This window comes from Palaemon carinicauda, chromosome 5 (assembly GCF_036898095.1).
Source record: "Palaemon carinicauda isolate YSFRI2023 chromosome 5, ASM3689809v2, whole genome shotgun sequence".
NCBI classification, from domain to species: domain Eukaryota; kingdom Metazoa; phylum Arthropoda; class Malacostraca; order Decapoda; family Palaemonidae; genus Palaemon; species Palaemon carinicauda.
Genome location: NC_090729.1, coordinates 113739676 through 113759305, shown reverse-complemented (window position 1 = coordinate 113759305; position 19630 = coordinate 113739676). Strand labels below are relative to the sequence as shown.

Here is a 19630-nt window from a genome sequence, read left to right as displayed (position 1 = left end):
TTCCCTGTTAGAGCCCCAGGGCTTATAGCATCCTGCCTTTCCAACTAGGGTTGTAGCTTAGCAAATAATAATAGTAATAATATTAGAAAACAGATAGGTTGGTTGTAATTATATACCAAAATTTCATAAGCGAGATCTTCGTAATTTCTTTAGTACAAGACATGAATTTTTTTTATAAAATAATTATTTAACAGTCGACAAAATTAATAAAATCACCATATATAACAAAGCATGGGTAATAAAAGAAAAAATATATAGTTTATGCTATTTTTATTCCATTTTATTTGGTAAAACTTGTTAGCAAACGTATCACAAATAATGTTTTGGTTATGTAACACGTGTAAGTAAACAGAAATATTTGGACTTTCATATTCAAACCATTTACCAAGGTTACTATTCTCAACACACATGATGTGTTACTTGTGAATACGGGAAGAAACACTGGTATCTGCCACTGGTAATTTTAATAAAGCTAAGTATATGGGACTGGTAAATGTTAGGATTTTGATTACATACCAGTTATACTGTATATATAAACCATGTATTTTGTGCATATTAAAGTTAACTTCAGCATGCAGTGAATAAAGCAATTAACTGATGCAGCACTGGTCTATGATGAAATGTTATCATTGACAGAGTTACTTTCAAAATGATTAGAATGAATAAACAGGTTACAAAATATATCTCAAAAGGTTTTAAATAACAAAAACTCATCTTATGAAAAAGAAGAATAACCTGCCATTCTTAAAGGAAATAAACGAGGATTAATATATAGCACAACATTTAATTTCATTTTCTTAAAAGGATGAAATAACTGCAGCTCAAAGAAAACCAGTGCACTGACTCTTCAGTTTATAAATAAACTGAATGGAGAAATGACACAAGAGGTAAAAAATTAAGTATTTCAACCTAGACCTGAGATAAAAAAAAACTTAGTCTTTGGCGAAGAGATTTACAATCAAAATCCAGCTTGAAAATGAAATAAATATTTCAAACATGAAATACAGAAAAAAAAAAAACTTGCAAAATTCCCTTGAAATAATGTTACATGACTAGGCTAAACTTGTCATACTGGTAAAGAAAAATTACAGTATACAATAAGTAAGTTGTGAATGTTAATATATGTTGCTGTAATTTACCTTTTAAATTATGCCATTTTTTTTTATATTTTTACATGCAATAACTGTTTTATACATAAGGCAGATTATCGTATATGCCAACGAAAATAAGGAGCCCAAGTAGTTAAAATGACAATGACCTCTTCTGTAAATGTAGATTAAGCAGTTTCGCTTAGATGTGTTCACTAACAACTTTTGTCCTTTACCATTTTAGGGTTCCACAGATGAAGAGAAATAAATCCAGCTCTCAATCTTTCTTGCATCAGAGCACCAAGCTGTCAAATATTACATCCAGTGTGTTGCAGTAATGAAACTATAGTAACTATCACTTACAAAACACAGAGATTCACTACATCAAAGCAGCAGACCCTTATGCAGCAACTGGAACACGAATTTACGCCTTAAAGTATTGATTATAAAAAATAAAAATCCTATATAAAATTGCAAATAAAGCTACCTTATTGTCAGTTTCACTTTAAACTACAGCAGCCGTAAGTTACCACTGAGGAGTATAAATATATATAATATATTCTGTAATAAAGTATATATCTAAGCGTAGGGGTAACCAAACAGAACCATACATAAAATACTGAGTAGTAATTTAACAATGTATTGTCTTCTTTAGTATAAAATACCTTAATACAATATTATTCACTTTTTATTGCTCTTTTTTCAGCTATTAAGATTTCATCAATATACACATCCAACTTCGGATCAGAAGTATCAACCAGTCGAAGGGAAAGAATGTATTCTAATGTTTCTTTGTCTTGTTCAATATTGGTGATTATTGAAACCAGTTCACAGTATTCTACCAGTTCTTTAAACCGATAAGAATCTTCAGGTCGCCAATCGAGATTTGCTGCAGCAACTCCTGGAATGAATAAACAGGTTTGAAAACAAGCTAAGTATAGGATATTTTTTGATTACCTATCTTTAGAATAATAGAGAAAAATCTTAAAATTAGTAATGATTAACAGAAGACTTGTCAAACAATTAATACTAAATTTCTCCTGCCTGTCTCTGGAACAGAATTGTATATACTGTCCAGGATAACAAATTCTTTGCAATCAGCGATTCATAATCTCTGTCTTCGGAAGCTAAGCACCACTATAGACTGAAGATGAATATCAAGGAGAAGTTAGACCTATTGAGAATCTGGCAGTTTTAAGAAGAACATTTTTGGACAGGTAAAGTAACTCATTCACTTGGTTTCAAGAGAGGATACAAGTACATACCTTAAATTATGCATAATTAAATTTTTCAGAAGACAGCCATTATTAAATTCATGGTGTATATTTATAAATATACTGCATAAAGCAAAATACCTATTTACTTATTTTGTATAGTGCACAGCCTCCGTATCTTCTGGAAAGCAGTGTGCTTTCTTGGCGGTCACGAAAGTGACTTCAAAACCACAACTTTCACAGGTTGTCAAATGTTGAAGGCAATGTAGGTAACCTCCAACATTGTTGAAAAGGATAGAAATCAAGCCGGAGAACTACACATCCACTAGCAAATTACCATTTTTGAAATGTAAATTAAAAATTGTCCATATTGTTCCAGCCACCATGGAAATACATTATATTCCGACACCGAACAAGAGCCTCTTTCTTTTTTAAATATACTTATCCTACTCCTTAGACACTAGACGGTTCAATAGCAAAGGGAAAATCTTCAGCTAAAACAAAAGGATCACTGTTGAAAGGAAGTGATGGCAAAGTCACAAGAAGTGACAAGAATTATGAACAAAGTTAAATTCCTTCTCTTTCTCTCTTTCTAAATAAACTAGTATTTGCGACCTGTCAAAAGTAACGGCTAAACTTTTAGATGTGCACGCACACGATTATGGTTCCCGAGTGGACCTCTCGAGGTCACCGTCTCACCAGTGTATGACTACTCCTCTCCCCACCCTGTCCAAGGGACAAGGAGAAATAAAAGTGTCATATGTTTGGCAATGCTATGATCAGAGTGAAATTATTCCAACGCTGTTCCACAACGCTAAAGGTACCTGAGCGAAAGCCATCCCACATTCAAATGCTAGACCTTGCTTTTACACACACATATATTTTCTCTATTGACCTTTCCCCTTTCTTTAACCTCACCATGTGGCCACATTCACAACCATGCTATAGGAGTCATCTACAAAGTGAACAATTGCCACCCTCAAAAGTAGTAGTCAAGACAAAAGAATGAGGGAAAGGGTTCGTACTGAACCTGTTACTGGCTTCGATGACTCGCAAATGTATTGAAAATTTTCAAACTAAATATCAGAGCGGATTATCCCTACTTTGGTAACCTCTAATATTTAAATGCACTACTTTTGAGAGAAAGAGGGGTGGGGTTGGAAAGCAGGCTGTTGATATATGGCAATAGAGGGGAGAATCCTGTTAACATCATTAATTTCATGCTGTGCTGAATATAACGTGATCTTAAAAGAAAGGGAATTATTGCATGCAGAAGACTGCATGGTGGATGAAAAAGAGACTTATACCATAAAGATTAAAAATCAGATTTTCATCGTAAGTGAAATATCTGCTTTTAAACTAATTTTTCATAGCTTATTCTGGAAAGATGTTTTGCCAAATTGGTAAAATTGTATTAACAATTGTTTCTAAAAACAGTATCATCAATTGAATCTTTGTAAACAGTAACACCAAAGCCACATATAAGAGTACCCATAATTTAATCTATTTCCTTTAAGCATTACAATCTCATCCAAGGATTCTTACATACTCAATATACAGTATATTGAACTCACCTGCTAATTTAGCTTTAATTGCTTGGCAAGGAAGACAACGGAAGACAGGGGGTAATGGCTGAACACAATCTTGTGTGACTACAAAACAATCTCCAAAGTCTACAAACAGACCACTGACAATACCTTCGTTAGCCATTGTGAGATAGGCTCTGAAATGTTCAAGTAAATAAGAGTAATATAAAAATTTTATATTTATACTAAAGAAAACAAATTATCTAGATAAAAGACAATTGTACAAATTCACACAACTTTTCCAAACCTTTTTTCATATTTTAATTAAATGAATAACTAAAATTATGCAAACGTTCATTGCTCTGAAAAAACATTACGAATTTTGTATATAAAAAATATTCATAGCTTCTACATATGTAAAGCATATTCCAATTATTATTTATATCATAAGTAAGTTAGAAAGTGTAATCTCATCACTTGATCAGGATATAATAAATTAAACTGTCATGAAGTTTTAAAAGTGTGTTCTTGTATTCTTTTATAACTAAAATAAGTAGTCAAACATATTTTCCACAATATAAAAGCTGATTGAAGTTTCACAGTGATGATTTAATCTCAAGCCTACGTATCCAATACTAGAATTCTTTAACAATTTCTTCGTTAGACAATTTAATATGCTACTCCATATGTCATGCTAATATTTTAGAAGAAAATTATCCATAAATTCAATATCATTACTTACCTGTACCAATTATTGTCGATGTGCTTAACAGCAAAATAACCTCCAACTTTAATAACTGTATCAGATTTTAAATTTGTTTCCAATGCATAATATCTCTGCATTTCATTCATTAGGTCAGTGACTTTGCGTGACATTTTCCATGGTTGCACCTACGAGAAGGAAAAATCAAATCTATATTATTACTTTTATATTGTCAGTTTTTATTAGAATTCACTCAAAAGACTTAGGAAGCATACATATGGACTATTAGAAATAGACCAACAATAAAGTATTTAATTTTAATAATAACATTTTATTTCTATACTCAAACGATGTTAATACTAATTTTTCTGTAGAAGCTTAGTTTACTGTATCAACATTTACCAATAAAATTAAGGAAACTTTCCCCTCTTTCCTTTCAATAGACACATGCCTCTTGTAAATGAATCACATTAGAGGTTCATACAAACTAAAGCTACAACCTAGTTAGAGAAGCAGGATGCTATAAGCCCAAGGCCAAAGGCCCAAACAGGGAAAAACAGCTAGGTGAAGGAAACAAGGAAATACATGATCTAAGTAGCAACTGAACAACTACAGTGCAGTACAGTAGTTCACCCCTGAAGCGCAGATAATCTCAAGTGTTGTCAGGTGTAGGAGGACAAAGAGAATATGGAAAGAATAGGCCAGACTATTCCATATAGGTGTAGGAAAGGAAAAATGAGCTGTAACCAGAGAGGGATCCAATGTAGTACTGACTAGCCAGTCAAAGGACCCAATAACACTCTCTAGCAGTACTATCTTAACAGGTGACTGGAAGGGCACCAGTCACCCGTCCAGATAGTAGGAGGTATATGAGGACAAAGGAGAATGTGGAAAGAATAGGCCAGACTATTCGGTATAGGTATAGGCAAAGGAAAAATGAGCTGTAACCAGAGAGGGATCCAATGTAGTACTGTCTAGCCAGTCAAGGGACCCAGTAACTCTCTAGCGGTACTATCTTAACAGGTGACTGGAAGGGGACCAGTCACCTGTCGAGATAGTACTGCTATTTGTTGATTAGACAAATCATGTCCTTCAGGTTCAAGATTTCTAACATGTTACAAGAGATGGCAGGGTCTCTGGTAGCTCTACCAAATAATTATACAGTAAATAATTTTTGTAGATAAATTAATGTCTTCAGAATTATTTCAGTTCTATATGATGGGACATACACAGGACTGTGAATCCCTGAATGAAAAGGAGCAAGATTACCACACAACTTGAAAAAAGAAAACTTCCAAGGATTTTAAGGCATTTCCTGACTGCCCTTACAGAACAGAGTAACAGATTATTCAAATTATCAGTTGCCTCTAATAGTGGAGATGGTTAAAAAAAAAAAAAAAAAAATTGTGGAGGCGACCTATCCCTCTAGCTCTCTTCTTGCAATGTGCACAACACTTCTCCCCCTGGGAGAGTAACCACTCTGCAAAATTCACAAGGTGAATTAATCGAAGACAACTTACCACAGCAGTTTGGCCATAAAGGAGCAGATCAACCTTTACCCAACTTATGAAGGTTCCACAAGGGTGGCCTTCAAAGCTAGAGCAAGTCCCCCTACTACCTGAAAAAATCACTGATCTCGACTCGCACTGAAAGAAAAAGTACTGGAAAGGGAAGAAAATCCACCTCAGAATTATGATCGTAGAGAATGGGAGATCTGTCCTCTACGCACACAGAAAGTGAGTCGCCTCTAAGAGGTATTAGCGCGCCATAAAGTTTTACTTCTTCCTTTATGGTCGTAGCAAAACTACCTAGGGGTACACCCATGTAAATGACTCAAAAGTTTGTATCTGTGTAAGAACAAACATACTGAGCAATTGCAGTCTGCCTTTCTAACAGTAAACCTATATATAATTGCTTGGGGAAATGCAAATTAAATTAATGATTATAACTTTGTAAATCAATTTACAACTTACAGCAAAGTTTGAGGGACTAGCTGCATAGGTGATGTACACATCAAAAAATTCTCCAATAGCTGGTAAGTCCATTGGCAATAAGGACCCAGGCTGTAGAAACCTCTTGCTCATTTCCAAAGGAGACGATGCACGTGAATTTTGTTCGTGTTGGCTACTCATGGATGAGGGTCCTGAATTCATACCTGTAATAACCAATTTTGTTATATCAAAGTTAATTACTTAAAAAACTCTTAATTCAAAAACAAATATACCTTTGCTACAAAATACAGACCTATGTAACCAAAGGTACAGAATGGTACTTAATCTGATATGTAGTTTTTTTTAAGCAAGCTGGAGATAAATATGTCATCTGAAAGTAACCAACCTTTCGTAAAGGTCATGAGAGGGTGCACAGCACAACAAGTCTCTACATTTGTAAATAGAACAAAAAAACAGCTAAATGCCTTTATTGTACTTAATTCCTGAGACCATTAGGACACTTACTTTCAAACTGAATACTCCCTTTAATTGCTTCCATCTCTGAACAATTAATAGAAAAATATCCTGTCATTTCCATCCAAAATTAAATATGATAAAATGCACATAAATAAAAACACAAAGCAACTGGTGTAATCAATTAGATAGTCTACTATGCAGAATATGATTCAAAATTAATCAGTAATACAAAACTGCTTTGCACTAAAGTAAACAGTACAGTTAAGAAAAATATTACAAAATCAAAGGACCTCACCTGAGCTGCCTGAGGTAATACTGGTAGAGGAACCACATCTGCTCTTCATGCGCGTGGGAGATAATACAATCTCTTTTCTCAGGCTGTTGTTATTGCTGTCACCGGACGCACTTTAAAAAAAAAAATAATTACAAATATTAGTCGTATTACAAGGTATATTTCACAACTATCCAAATGCATTCAATATGGAATATATCGAAAAGTTTCTATGGATATGAGCAACTTACCTAAACAAGGATTCATCCATACTCAGTGTGGCATTAATTGAAACTAGTTCATTAGTTGCAGGTAACCTCTTGAAGAGCTCCACTTCGGTAGGTCCTCCATTACAGCCCGTGGCATGTACCTGAAGGGGGAGAAAAAAAAATATAGATAATTTAATCAAAATTTTATTAAAGTAATCTTATTTACAAAGCCAATATTACCATTTACAAAATCTCAATCCTAAGGTTAAACATCCCTTACTCCCATTTCCAAATTACATCTACCACCTTCAATCTGTTTGCCAAATTCCAAACCTAACCTAACCTCTAAATCTCCTTACCTTAAATTCAACCACACCAGCTTTTGGGACTTTATGTATTTTTCTCTAATTTTTAACAGTGGGAACAGCTACATTAGTGTCAAGAATTTACTGCCCTGCTTATATCCATACATTGTATACAATTCTGTGTATACAATTCTGGTAGCTAATTCACATGTATACAATTTTGGTAGTTAATTCACAAAGGGTATAATGTAAATCACACAAATATAAAACTGGTAGCATGGGGGATAGGGCCTAACAATCGCTAATAATGAAAAAAAAATTCCTCTAGATATCAAAATATACTAAGTAATTCTTGAAAAACACATACTGATGGACCAATACCACTCACCTTGAGAAGAAGTGGAGAATCCTCAGGAATAAGTTCAATGATTCGTTGACATGCGCGGCTAGTCCATTGGAGACCTTCCGAAGGGGGTACGTTGTGGAGACGACAGAGCAAGGCCTAAGTTACCAAACCATGTTAGTGTGCGGCATTAACAAAATTGAAAACTTCATCCTCTTAATAATGATCTACAGTATTTGATGAAAAATAAAGTTGAATAAATACAATTTTCCTGCAGCTTTTCCAAGTACGTAAGCTAACTAAGTTACAATCTACAGTAACATGCAAAACTTTCAAAACTTTTTGATTTGCTTGATTATTTCAGGTAACATTAACAAAATTCCCTTCAAATGGGGTGCTTACAGGCAATTTAAATCATGATTTTTTCCTTTAGAACAAAAATTAAAGCATTAACCAAGATTTTATAATGAATATATAAAAGTTGCATTAACATCATCTTCATCACTGTAAACAACTAAACCTAGCATATGAAGCCGATTCACTAAAGTCAATACTTTTAACTGTACCAGCATCAATTTTCCGGTTTGATTATTTTTGGTATCGAGTCCATTAAATTGCTGGAAGGTAAAAGGGTATTTCAAACATTGAGCATACAGTATATCAAATTAAATGATTATTGGATGAACATTACTAAATATTCATATTGTTAATTACCCCTTTTAAACATAAGGGATACTAGTAGATCTGGATACAATTGGGCTATTAAATTCAATTGAATATAAAATAAGGAATATAAATCAAACTTAATTTTTTGAACATTTTTGACCAGCCAAAAAGGTAACAGGCATAGAGATTCTCCTGCATGTGCAAGTAGTGTGAGGGGCATTATGAATGTGTTACCTTTGGATCTATACAGGGACATATTCCATTGTATTTCTTTTCTATACTTTTACTTTCCAAAGCAAAAAAGTACAAATCATTATTAAACATTTCTAATGTGTATAGAAGGATTTAGTTTCAACTTGGTCAAGTAAAAATCAATATATTTATTATGGTTGTCTTAGAAATTCTAGTGTGCTTACACTTGCTCACTTTCATTGATTTTTTTTTTTATTACAAAGTCAGAAAAGCAAGACTTGACGAAAGCTGATGACTCGCCATGACGCTTGCATTGGTAGTCTGAAAATTAGTAGATCTAGTAAAGAGAATGTCAACAAAAATCCAAACACCAAAGGTCCCTTACAAAAACCAAAAATTCTAAACCACCGTACACAAAACCAAAATTCTAAAAAACCTTACATATCCCCAAAATTCTAGGACACCTTACAAAAAACACAGCAAATATTGTATACTCTACAGACAAAAAGAAATTTGAAACATATATACAAGTTATTACCTGACAAAGAAAGATTTAGTGAAGATAAGGAAATCAAGGGTTAATTCTCTGGTTTGTGGGTTGTTGCCTTATATAAATTATGGCAGTACACAAGTTTTAATTGTATCTACAGAATTTTCAGAAAGAACCTGTTTATTAGCCCTAATTCTAAATAATTAGAAAAAAAAAACCATATTACAAAGTTAAGAACCAGTCACCTGCATTATTTTTTTCAAAATTCTACAAAATACCAAGTAAACAGATATATTCATTGCAAAAGGAATCCATCAATTTATGACCAAACCTACTTCACCGTCCAGGACTCAAATTGTGTACGGTAGGTAATATCTGAACACTCCAATGGCATACTGTATCTGCCATACAAAATGCATAAAATCATTGGCACACCTATACCATGCAACTTCAAAAGCTAATACAGACAGCCATTCCATCAATATCAGCTCCTGACTTGATACAGCCAAAATAAAGAAATATTTGATCAATTAAAGTTTACTACTTTTCAACTCAAAAGTTTACCTGGTGTGGTATTTTGGTTAGCTTGTCATTCATCTCCAGTGGCCTTATGCTGGTTGCCGGCACTTGGTCATAGTTACCAAAATCCACAAACCACATCAGAACCTGTTAGTTAAGGGGTTAAGGGGGGTTAGTCAGACGAGCACAAGCAAACCACACCACTAGTCCTCACTGGATTTGTAAAATCTGCTGTTGTACGGGATATAGATCCTTAAATAAGCTGGTCTAAAAATAAAATATAAACTAAATGCAATTTGCTTTCCATACTATATGTAGCAGCCATAAAACCATGTACACCTAAGAGTTGCACTCCTTTTGCTAAAGGTTACAAATAACTAGAAATGAAATCATATATCCATTCCCTGTGATGTCCAAACAGCTATCAAATAAAATGTGGAGTAATTTCTAATCAATGTACATTAAAACGGAAGAGGTATAATTGAAGAACATTACTAGGACTATCTAATAGATTTCCTTTCAAAATAGTATCGTAAAGATATGGTAAACATAAAATCTGATATAATTGTTCAAAAAATTATAAGCCGACAGAAATTCTTAGCAGGGCCCTAACTTTACCCGATTATCCAAGAAATTAAATACAGTAACCCACCAATATGTCTTCACCATTTGGATTGCCTTATGCACTTCCTATATTCTTCTACCTGAGAGTATACTGTACATATCATCCCTAAACTAGTCACAGTTCATACCTTAAAAGGAAATATAAAGCTTATGGTATAAGTTTAAGTTATTTAAACTTGAACTACTAAAATACCAAATGAAACAAAAACCATTTTTCATACTAAGTATAACCAAAATACTGCAATATCTTTATCATCAGGTTGGTAACTAGAGAAAAAAATATTCAATGTAATGAAAACTATGAATTTACGACAAAAAGCGATAAGACATAAAAATCCTCAAGACTTCATAAAGATCCAAATTCGCCATTTGGCAGAGTAAAAGTCACGAAAGACTATGAGTGTTTAGTACACTGAGGTAAGTGGTATGCTGATGACATTAATAGTTCATACAACAGCAGATTCTTTTGAATTTGACTGCCCTAAGAGAGCCTTTCACTAGTCTATGGAGGCATCTAGGCAAATGCATTTGTTCACATCCATGTAAATTAATTGTAGAAACATTACATTATAACAAAAATATATATATACATTCCACAAACAAAAACATGCATGGGTCAATGACAATTCAGAATTAATAGGTAATATTCTGCATATGAGGGTCTGGCTAGCATAAAAAGGGATTCTAACTGTATGACATAAATGGGAATTGCTTTAAAACATGAAACAAGCCACCATAAAATATTCCATCTATTCATATAAACAACATGCATAGCTTAGTAACTCTGGTTATTGCACATTCATACGCTAAGCAGGCCACATACCTTGCCGTTGGGATCAACATTTGCCCTTGGAGCAGCTCTGTACCACTCTCCGTCTTCCGAGTAGCGAGCCAAATAGAGCCGAGTGAGGTCAATCTTAGCATCTTCGCCAAGAATCTCTGCAGTTCGGCCTAGAAAGACACCCAAGGTTGAAGTAGTATCTCTTGCTATCACGTTACTCACTTTAACAATCTCAAAATAAATATTATGAGATGCTAATTATGTAAAAAACTAAAGAAACACCTAGTTAGCTTTAAATGGTAAAGGGGTGATTAATTAGGTATATATTTCAAACATGAACACGTACATATTCAACAGTTGTCATCAAATTGCTTATTAAATTTGTAGGCAAAAATAATATTATTGGTGAAATATAAATCAACTACTGAATCAAGAGTAAAAGTGTACACACTTACTTCGTGCAATTTCTAATAAAGACTGAAGTACTTTATAGGTCTCCGTTTCTACCTGGACGTATACATCCCCAGTAGAAGTTGTATGAATTAAATACACCTCAGCTACACCACCAACCTAAAGAGAAACAATAGTTTAAGGTTAAAAACTGGAGAAATCCTCTAATAGTTCCAATGTAATAGGTTTATTTCAAGAAGCAAACAAGTAATCAATACTGGTCCAAATGACAGCCACAACATGGCTAGGCAATCTAAAATCTCATTCTAAAGTCTTCAGCAGGATAGATGTAGAGCTGCGAATGACTGTAGTGCATGCAATCGTAAATTGCACTCATTCTGTGGATGTGTTGTGTAGAGCTCTGTTATACATGCCCTGATTCGTGTTTAGCTTTGTGTTTCTCGCTTGGAATATCATTGAAAAGATTCTTATGGAGAAACCTAAGTGATAAGAAACATTACACTAGGTCTACTTCATATGTAATAACATGGAGGGAGAACGGAAATAATGAATAGTATGTGAATGTAATAGACTCTACCATAAGATAAGTGTGCATATAGTGACAGCCATCACTGATAATGAATGAAATAACCTAGATTGGTTATGCCCACACTGCGTAGGTGAAGCCAGACAAAAAAATTTAGTAATATCAAAAATTTTAAGTAATTTTCATTTTTCCTAACATACTTACCGAGAACTACTTTCTTAGGAGTTACTGGTAATCTCCTCTATACCGACCAGAGTTTTGCGTAGATTACCCCCACCCCGCTTTCTAAGGAGGCCTACCCCCGGCATTAAGGAATGTGCCCCGAGGGTAGGCTTATCGTAGGTCGCTGCCCGGCTGGGTCAGCTCATCAGTAAGTTCTATTGGATTAGCACAATGCTAGGAAGGGAAGAGAGGCACTCTGGGAAGGAAGGGAGGGAGGGCCATTACCCGAAAGTAGTTCTTGGTAAGTATGTTGGGTAAGTATGTTAGGAAAAATAAAAATTACTTAAAATTTTTAATTTGTTCCAACACGAATACTTACCTCGAACTACTTTCTTAGGAGACTTACACTTTAGGAGGCGGGAGTGCTATTCTGACCCCCTGACCCGGGACGTGGAGGCCAAGAGGCCCAGGGATAACGGGACCTACAAGAAAGCGGATGCGAGGGTAACTACACAAAAGTTCACGTTAGTGTCTTAAGTACTCACCCTTTGAAAAACTTCTCCTGACGTTCCTTCCAGTAGCGTAGTCGTGAAGAAGTGTTATCCAATGGTATCAGTCGGTATTCCCCGAAGAGGTAAGGAAGCAACTGGGTAGGAGGTAGGAAACCGCACTTGTGCCTACCAGTTGCTAGCCTTGATCGCGCCTGGGGCTTTTACCGTTACACCGCTTGGAGGGCGGAGATGACTGTTCCAATGGAGAACCCGTCTAAGGACTTCCTCGAGTAGTCCTTGAGGTAATGGGCAGTAAAGGTTGACTGGTTCGACCAAGTCCCTGCTCGCAGGATCTGCCCCACTGACATGTTTTTCTCAAAGGCTAAGGAGATGCTCAGGCCCCTGATGTCATGAGGCCGGGGGGTGCCTGGCACTGCTATGCCATCTTCCTTGTAGGCTCTGGCAATAACTTGTCTCAACCAGAAGGAAATGATGTGTTTGGAAACTTGTTTCTTATTAATACCTGTGGAAACGAAGAGGCTCTTGATGCCTGGTCGGAGATGAGCTGTTCTTTCCAGGTATTTTCTAATTGTTCGTACAGGGCATAATTTTAAATGTTCTGCATTACTTGTCTTAGGGATGGCAGGAATTGAGAAACCCTCGAACTTCGGATCCCAGACTGCTGGGTTCTGAATCTTGGCCACAAAAGAAGGCACGAACTTGAAGGATACTTCTTTCCACCCCTTCGAATGAGAAACGTCGTATGACAGACCATGGATCTCTCCCACTCTCTTAGCGGACGCCAAGGCCAGCAAAAAGACGGCCTTGAGGGTGAGATCTCTGTCTACGATATCCTTCAAGGGTTCAAAGGGGGGACGACACAGCATCTTCAGGACCTTGGCTAAGTCCCACTGGGGCACCCTACTCGGCTGTGGGGGGCAGGACTGCTCGAAACTCTTGACAAGCATCGCTATATGTCTCGAGGCCCCCAGGTTGATGCCCTTCAGGAGGAAGACTTGGCCTAAGGCGGCCCGAACTCCTTTTATGGCTGGAATTGACATTCCCATCTTGTCCCTAAGAAATACCAGAAAATCTGCTATGTCTGGGACAGAGGCCTTAAGTGGTCTAATGTGCCTCTCAGAGCACCACTTCGTGAAGGAGGCCCATTTTGCCTGGTAGACCGCGGCTGACGACTTTCTCAGGTATAGAGACATTCTCTTAGCCGTGGAGGAAGAATAACCTTCTTTCTTCAGGAGCCGCTCGATAGTCTCCAGGCGTGAAGACGTAGGGAGAGTGGGTTGTCGTGGAGCCTGAGAAAATGAGGCTGATGCAGAAGATCTGACCTGACGGACAGAGGCCACGGCGGTTGACTCGACAGGTCTTTTAGGTCCGCGAACCACTCTCTCTCCGGCCACCAGGGTGCTACCAAAGTCATCTTTAGGTTTCGGGGTGTCCTTACTGTTTAGCACTTGTCTTATCAACGTGAAAGGGGGAAAAGCATACACATCCAGATTGTCCCACTTGTGCTGAAAGGCATCTTCTAAGGCTGCTTTCGGGTCTGGTACAGGAGAGCAATAGACTGGGAGTTGGGCGTTGAGTTTTGTTGCAAAGAGGTCCATCACCGGGGAACCCCAGCGTTGGATGATGAGCTTGGCTACTTCTGGGAGAAGGGACCATTCTGTCCCTACTATCTGGCCCATTCTGCTGAGGCCGTCGGCCAGAACGTTTTTCTTTCCGGGAATGAACCTTGCTAACATCACCACTTGATTTTCCTCCGCCCAGTCTAGAATTTCTATGGTGAGATCGCATAACTCCTTCGATTTCAAGCCTCCCTGTTTCTTTATGTATGCCACTACCATGGCGTTGTCGCACATCAACGCCACGGTGTTTCCCTTTAGTAGACTTGCGAAGTGTAGGCAAGCCTTCTGGACTGCTTTCAACTCCAGGACATTGATGTGGAGTTCCCTCTCCCCATCCAACCAGGTCCCTCGTGCCGTTTCGTCGAGGAGATGGGCTCCCCATCCCTGGTTGGAGGCGTCTGTGAACAGTAGTAACTCGGGAGGGCCGGTCCCGAAGGGCATCCCCTTGAGTGAGTTCGACTGGCAATGCCACCATTCCAGGGAGGGTCTAGCGTTTGGTAGGACTGGGATTAGCACCTGTTGCAAGTCCAGCTGGCACCAGAGGTTCTTCAGATTCCATTGTATGGATCTGAGCCTTACCCTCCCTTGGGGAATTAGTTTCTGCAATGAGACCAGGTGACCTATCAGCCTCTGCCAGTCTTTCGCCCTCCTGGGGTGCTCTGACAGGAACGGCTGAATGATGTGCCTGAGGTTTCTTATCCTGTCCTCTGAAGGGAAAGCTTTTCCCCGAATAGTGTCTAATGTCATTCCCAAGTAGTTCATTCTGGTGGATGGGGATAGATTTGACTTCTTCGGGTTGATTACGATTCCCAGATCCTAGCAAAACTGGAGGAGACTTCTCCCTTGTTCCTCCAAGAGGACCTTAGAGGCGGAAAGAAGCAACCAGTCGTCCAGGTATCTGATAAGGCGAATGCCTCGTTCGTGAGCCCACACTGAGACAGTCGTGAAGACTCTCGTGAACACCTGGGGCGCTGTTGACAGACCGAAGCAAAGGGTCCTGAATTGCAGGATCTGGGAACCCCATTTCACCCAGAGGAACTTTCGACTCGAGGGGTGGACCAGAATTTGGAAGTATGCGTCCTTGAGGTCTATGGTCATCATATAATCTTTCTCCCTCAAGGACAGCAGGACTGACTTCGGAGTGTCCATTTTGAAGTCCGTCTTCTTGATGAACTTGTTGAGAGCTGACAGATCTATAACCGGTCTCCACCCCCCGGTCGCTTTCTCTACCAGGAACAGGGACTGTAGAAACCTGGCCCTGGGAGAAGAACTTCTTCCATGGCGCCCTTCTCTAACATGGAGGATACCTCCTCTTGAAGGGCGGTCCTCTTTAACGGTTCTTTGGGAGCTAGCCATTCCGTCCGGCTGGCCGGAATAAGAGGGGGTGGTTCCGTTAAGAACGGAAGTCTGTAGCCCTCCTTTAGTACAGACACTGTCCAAGGCTCTGCTCCTTGAGCCTTCCATGCTTGCCAATGACGTCTGAGGCATCCCCCAACCCGAGGCTTGGGCGGGGATAGGGGGCCTCCCACTCTATCTTCTTCTGGAGGAGCGGCCTGATCTGCCTCTCCTAGAGGCGGAGTAACCCGACCTGAAGGAGCTTGAAGGCGCTGGAGCTCCCCTGCGGGGGGGGGCTGAGGCGTTGCGGACCAGGAGGGAGAGGGGGCCTCTCTCCTCGTAATGCTGGTAGAGGCTTGGGGCGTCGCGGCACTATCCGAGACGGATCTCTTGTAGGGCGGTCTCCTAGAAGTCGTAGGTCTGGGGATGCTAGCCTCCTTCTTCTTCGAGACCTCCATGATGGCCTATAGTTCCTTCAGGGGAAACAAAGACTCTCCCCACAAGGGTAAGCTCCGAATGGCCCGCGCCTCCCTGTCGGGTACCTTCCGAGACACCTTCGCCAGTACAGTGTCTCTCTTACGGAGCACCCAGTTAGCCGTCAGTGCGAGCGACTGATACGTCAAAAACTTGAGGGTTTTACCCCCGGAGGTAATGAGGTCTCTCAGGAGGCCTTGCTGGTCAGGGTCCTCGGGGTCGAAGGAGGCTTGTACCCCTACCAAAGTGGAAGCCCAGCAGTCCAGCCAAGAGGAGACGTTCACCAAGTCCCTCGACATTTCCTCCATCATGGAGGCTTCTGCTGGCGAGAAACAGACTGGGGACGAAGAGGCTCTATCGTCTGAGACGCCCTGACTCAGGATGTCGACGGCCGACTCCACCTTACAGGGGCCTGGGCGTCGTCCTGCTGGCACATAGACTTTGCCTTGGGTTCTGAGGCCCTGGAGCAATTTCGAGGAACTCTGGGTTTTGGGGGCCTCGGCATTGCTGGCCACTACCTTGTCGACATACTCCTGCCCTAGGACTAGATCTCGGGCTAGAGGAAGTGCTAGGGATGTCTTAGGTTGGGTGGGAGTCTGCATGATCCTCAAAAGGCTTGACCTTCAGTAATCCTCGTCCGTAGCCGTAGGTTCCTCTATTTTGCGGTGCCTTCTGATAAGGCCAACCACTCTCCTATAGGCGGAGTCCTCCGTCGGGGAACCCTCCCCTCCGTCAGCCGAGGTCTCGGCTTGGGGCCGGGGAGCTGGGTTACCGGGCACGCCGACTGTACGTCTAGCTCTTGGTGCCAGGGGCGTCGTCCTGCCGAGGTACTGGATCTCATCCGCGGGTATGTCCGCACCAGGGGCCTGGGTTAACGCAGGCATCGCAGGTTCAGCGGGGACTCTCGTTCGCCCTAGGGCTCTAGGTGCCGAGGACGCTGTTCCCGTGGACTGACCCGACAGCGGGAACCGTTCCTTCCGACCCGAAGGCCGCACCAGCTGGGCTGGTTCGGCCAGGCCGTCTGACAAGAAGCGCGTTTCCCCCTGCTGGGCGGGGTGAACCGGAGGCTTCGAGGACTTATGCCTTCTAGAGAGGTCTTTCCTGCGAGCTAGGACGCGAGGGTCAAGGTTGTGCTTAGAGGACGGCAGCCTTGGCGACCGCTCTCTGGACCGGCGGTCCGGGGAACAAAGCACCTTTGAGTCCCGAGATACGTAGATCCAGGCGCCACCGGGAGATCAACTCCTCCTATACTTACGCCCTGGGGAGCGGGAGCGCTTGCTGCTATACCGGGAACGTGACCTCGAATGGGAACGTTCGCTCCTGGACCGCTCCCTCCGACGGCGGTGTTTTACCCTGACCTCTTCCTCTGACGAGGAATAGACGTCCGATGAACCCGACGACACTGTGTTTATCGCATGTCGGCCGGTAGCGGGGACTGCAGGGGACTTCTTCGGGCGTTGAACGCCAGAGGTCGAGGGCTGGAGAAAGTCTTCGGGGACTTCCGTGAGGGGGGCCGGGAACGACTCAAAACGTTCCATGCCAGGGAGCCAGGGGTCCAGGGCCACATCCATCCTTAGGGGTGACCTACCCGGCGTCTTCGGGAGCCTCCAACCGAAGGCATCGTTACCCGAAGGTCGAACTTTCTTCTGGTTGTCTCCACCTAACGACGATCCAGAAGCACAGGCCCACGAGGGCGGCGGAGATACCAAAACCGCGTTACTACCCCACAAGGGGTCATCGGAGGATGCGTGCCCCCCGAGCACAAGGGCCGACTCTCCGGATGCACTACTGGGTCCTTCACTAGCCCTAGAATGGCCCGCAATCGGCACTGCACTTACACTGGGCTCCTGGGAAAGGACGCCTTGTTCATTTTCTACACCAGACTTACCTCGTCCCCTACTCTTGTGTAGGGGACGGCGAAACCGAGGCCCCGTCGGACCGCTCACTGGGTGATGGTAGCGGCGAAGAAACACTAGCTTTCCTGGGGGAACGTTTCGCTGATTTCCTCTTTTTGGTACCGTACCGTACCCACTGGATATCGCTCCAGTCTACACACTCGGGGCACGTATCTGCTGACGAACAAACCCTTCCCCTACAGGAGGAGCAAAGGGAGTGAGGATCCACTTCAGGCTTGGAGAGGAACGCTCCACACGATTTACCGGCTCTAGGCCCCGGACAACGGCAGATTTGCTCCATAATGCACACAACGCAAGCCACAAGCACGAAGGGAATCAATGAAAACACTGGGTAAGCACACGGGTGGAAGGTGAACGCACAGGAACACCCGGGAAAAGTACACTGGAAAACGCAAGTTACCACGCGGGGAACACGTGGGGCACTAGAACGCACACAAAGGATCGATAGAGAACGAGAGCGAGGTGTTCACACGTCGCGACCAGAGAACTTACTGATGAGCTGACCCAGCCGGGCAGCGACCTACGATAAGCCTACCCTCAGGGCACATTCCTTAATGCCGGGGGTAGGCCTCCTTAGAAAGCGGGGTGGGGGGTAATCTACGCAAAACTCTGGTCGGTAGAGAGGAGATTACCAGTAACTCCTAAGAAAGTAGTTCGAGGTAAGTATTCGTGTTGGAACAAATCAAAATTAAAGGAAGATGTGAACGTGACAGATCTGGCCCTGAATGAACAAGATGCGAAAATAGTTGTCTTGGAAAAAAAACTTTCAGACCTTAGCGCAGACGCAGCAAATTCCACCCAGACTACCGACCTCACTGAGAAAGTTGACATTCTAGCCATGTATATGGAATCAATTAAAGCAACACTTCAAACATTGATAGACCCAAAACCGGAGTTCTTGAATCTAACAAATAACTGGCAATAAAAGTAATGGAGTAAGTTTGCTATTGACTAAAATAAACAATGGAGGGGAGATTTTTTTTCCAATGTTTAAACACTTACCGCTGGAAGAGTAGGTTCCACAAAGCTAAGATCCATTTGTTCCGAAACCTTTTCATTTATGTTGACATCATCCTCAGTGGTCGTATTATACAATACTAATGATATAGTATTTCCACGAGACATCACTTGTGCCACCAGGGTTTGTCCCAATGCCAGGTTCTGCAGAAGGGTCAGCGAACTCTGATCTTTTCCGCCAAATTCCAAGCCGGCCAAAGAACAGCACACCGCCTGCAAAAGACAAGAGGCACAAAATTTTGAATATGAATTATGTATAAACAAAATAAAAAAGCCTACAAATAAAAACTTGAAAACCCTCAATATGTAATCAATTTCA

The 19630-nt window shown here is 40.8% G+C and overlaps 1 protein-coding gene across 3 annotated transcripts in view; it reads right to left on the bottom strand.

The window, feature by feature from the left end:
• Positions 1-253: 253 nt before the first annotated feature.
• Positions 254-19630, bottom strand: part of tapas — a 31891-nt gene continuing 12514 nt past the window's right edge. For 2 of the 3 annotated variants that reach the window (XM_068373928.1, XM_068373929.1), the window contains 11 exons: positions 19297-19524; positions 11795-11909; positions 11382-11509; positions 9980-10081; positions 8113-8226; positions 7462-7580; positions 7235-7344; positions 6505-6686; positions 4571-4719; positions 3877-4025; positions 254-1989 (listed from right to left, as the gene is read on the bottom strand). In XM_068373928.1, coding sequence (XP_068230029.1) covers positions 1766-1989; positions 3877-4025; positions 4571-4719; positions 6505-6686; positions 7235-7344; positions 7462-7580; positions 8113-8226; positions 9980-10081; positions 11382-11509; positions 11795-11909; positions 19297-19524 — 1620 coding nt within the window. In that variant the 3' untranslated portion in view covers positions 254-1765. The remainder of the gene's footprint in view (positions 1990-3876; positions 4026-4570; positions 4720-6504; positions 6687-7234; positions 7345-7461; positions 7581-8112; positions 8227-9979; positions 10082-11381; positions 11510-11794; positions 11910-19296; positions 19525-19630) is intronic. The other variant, XM_068373930.1, reaches the window with a different exon arrangement.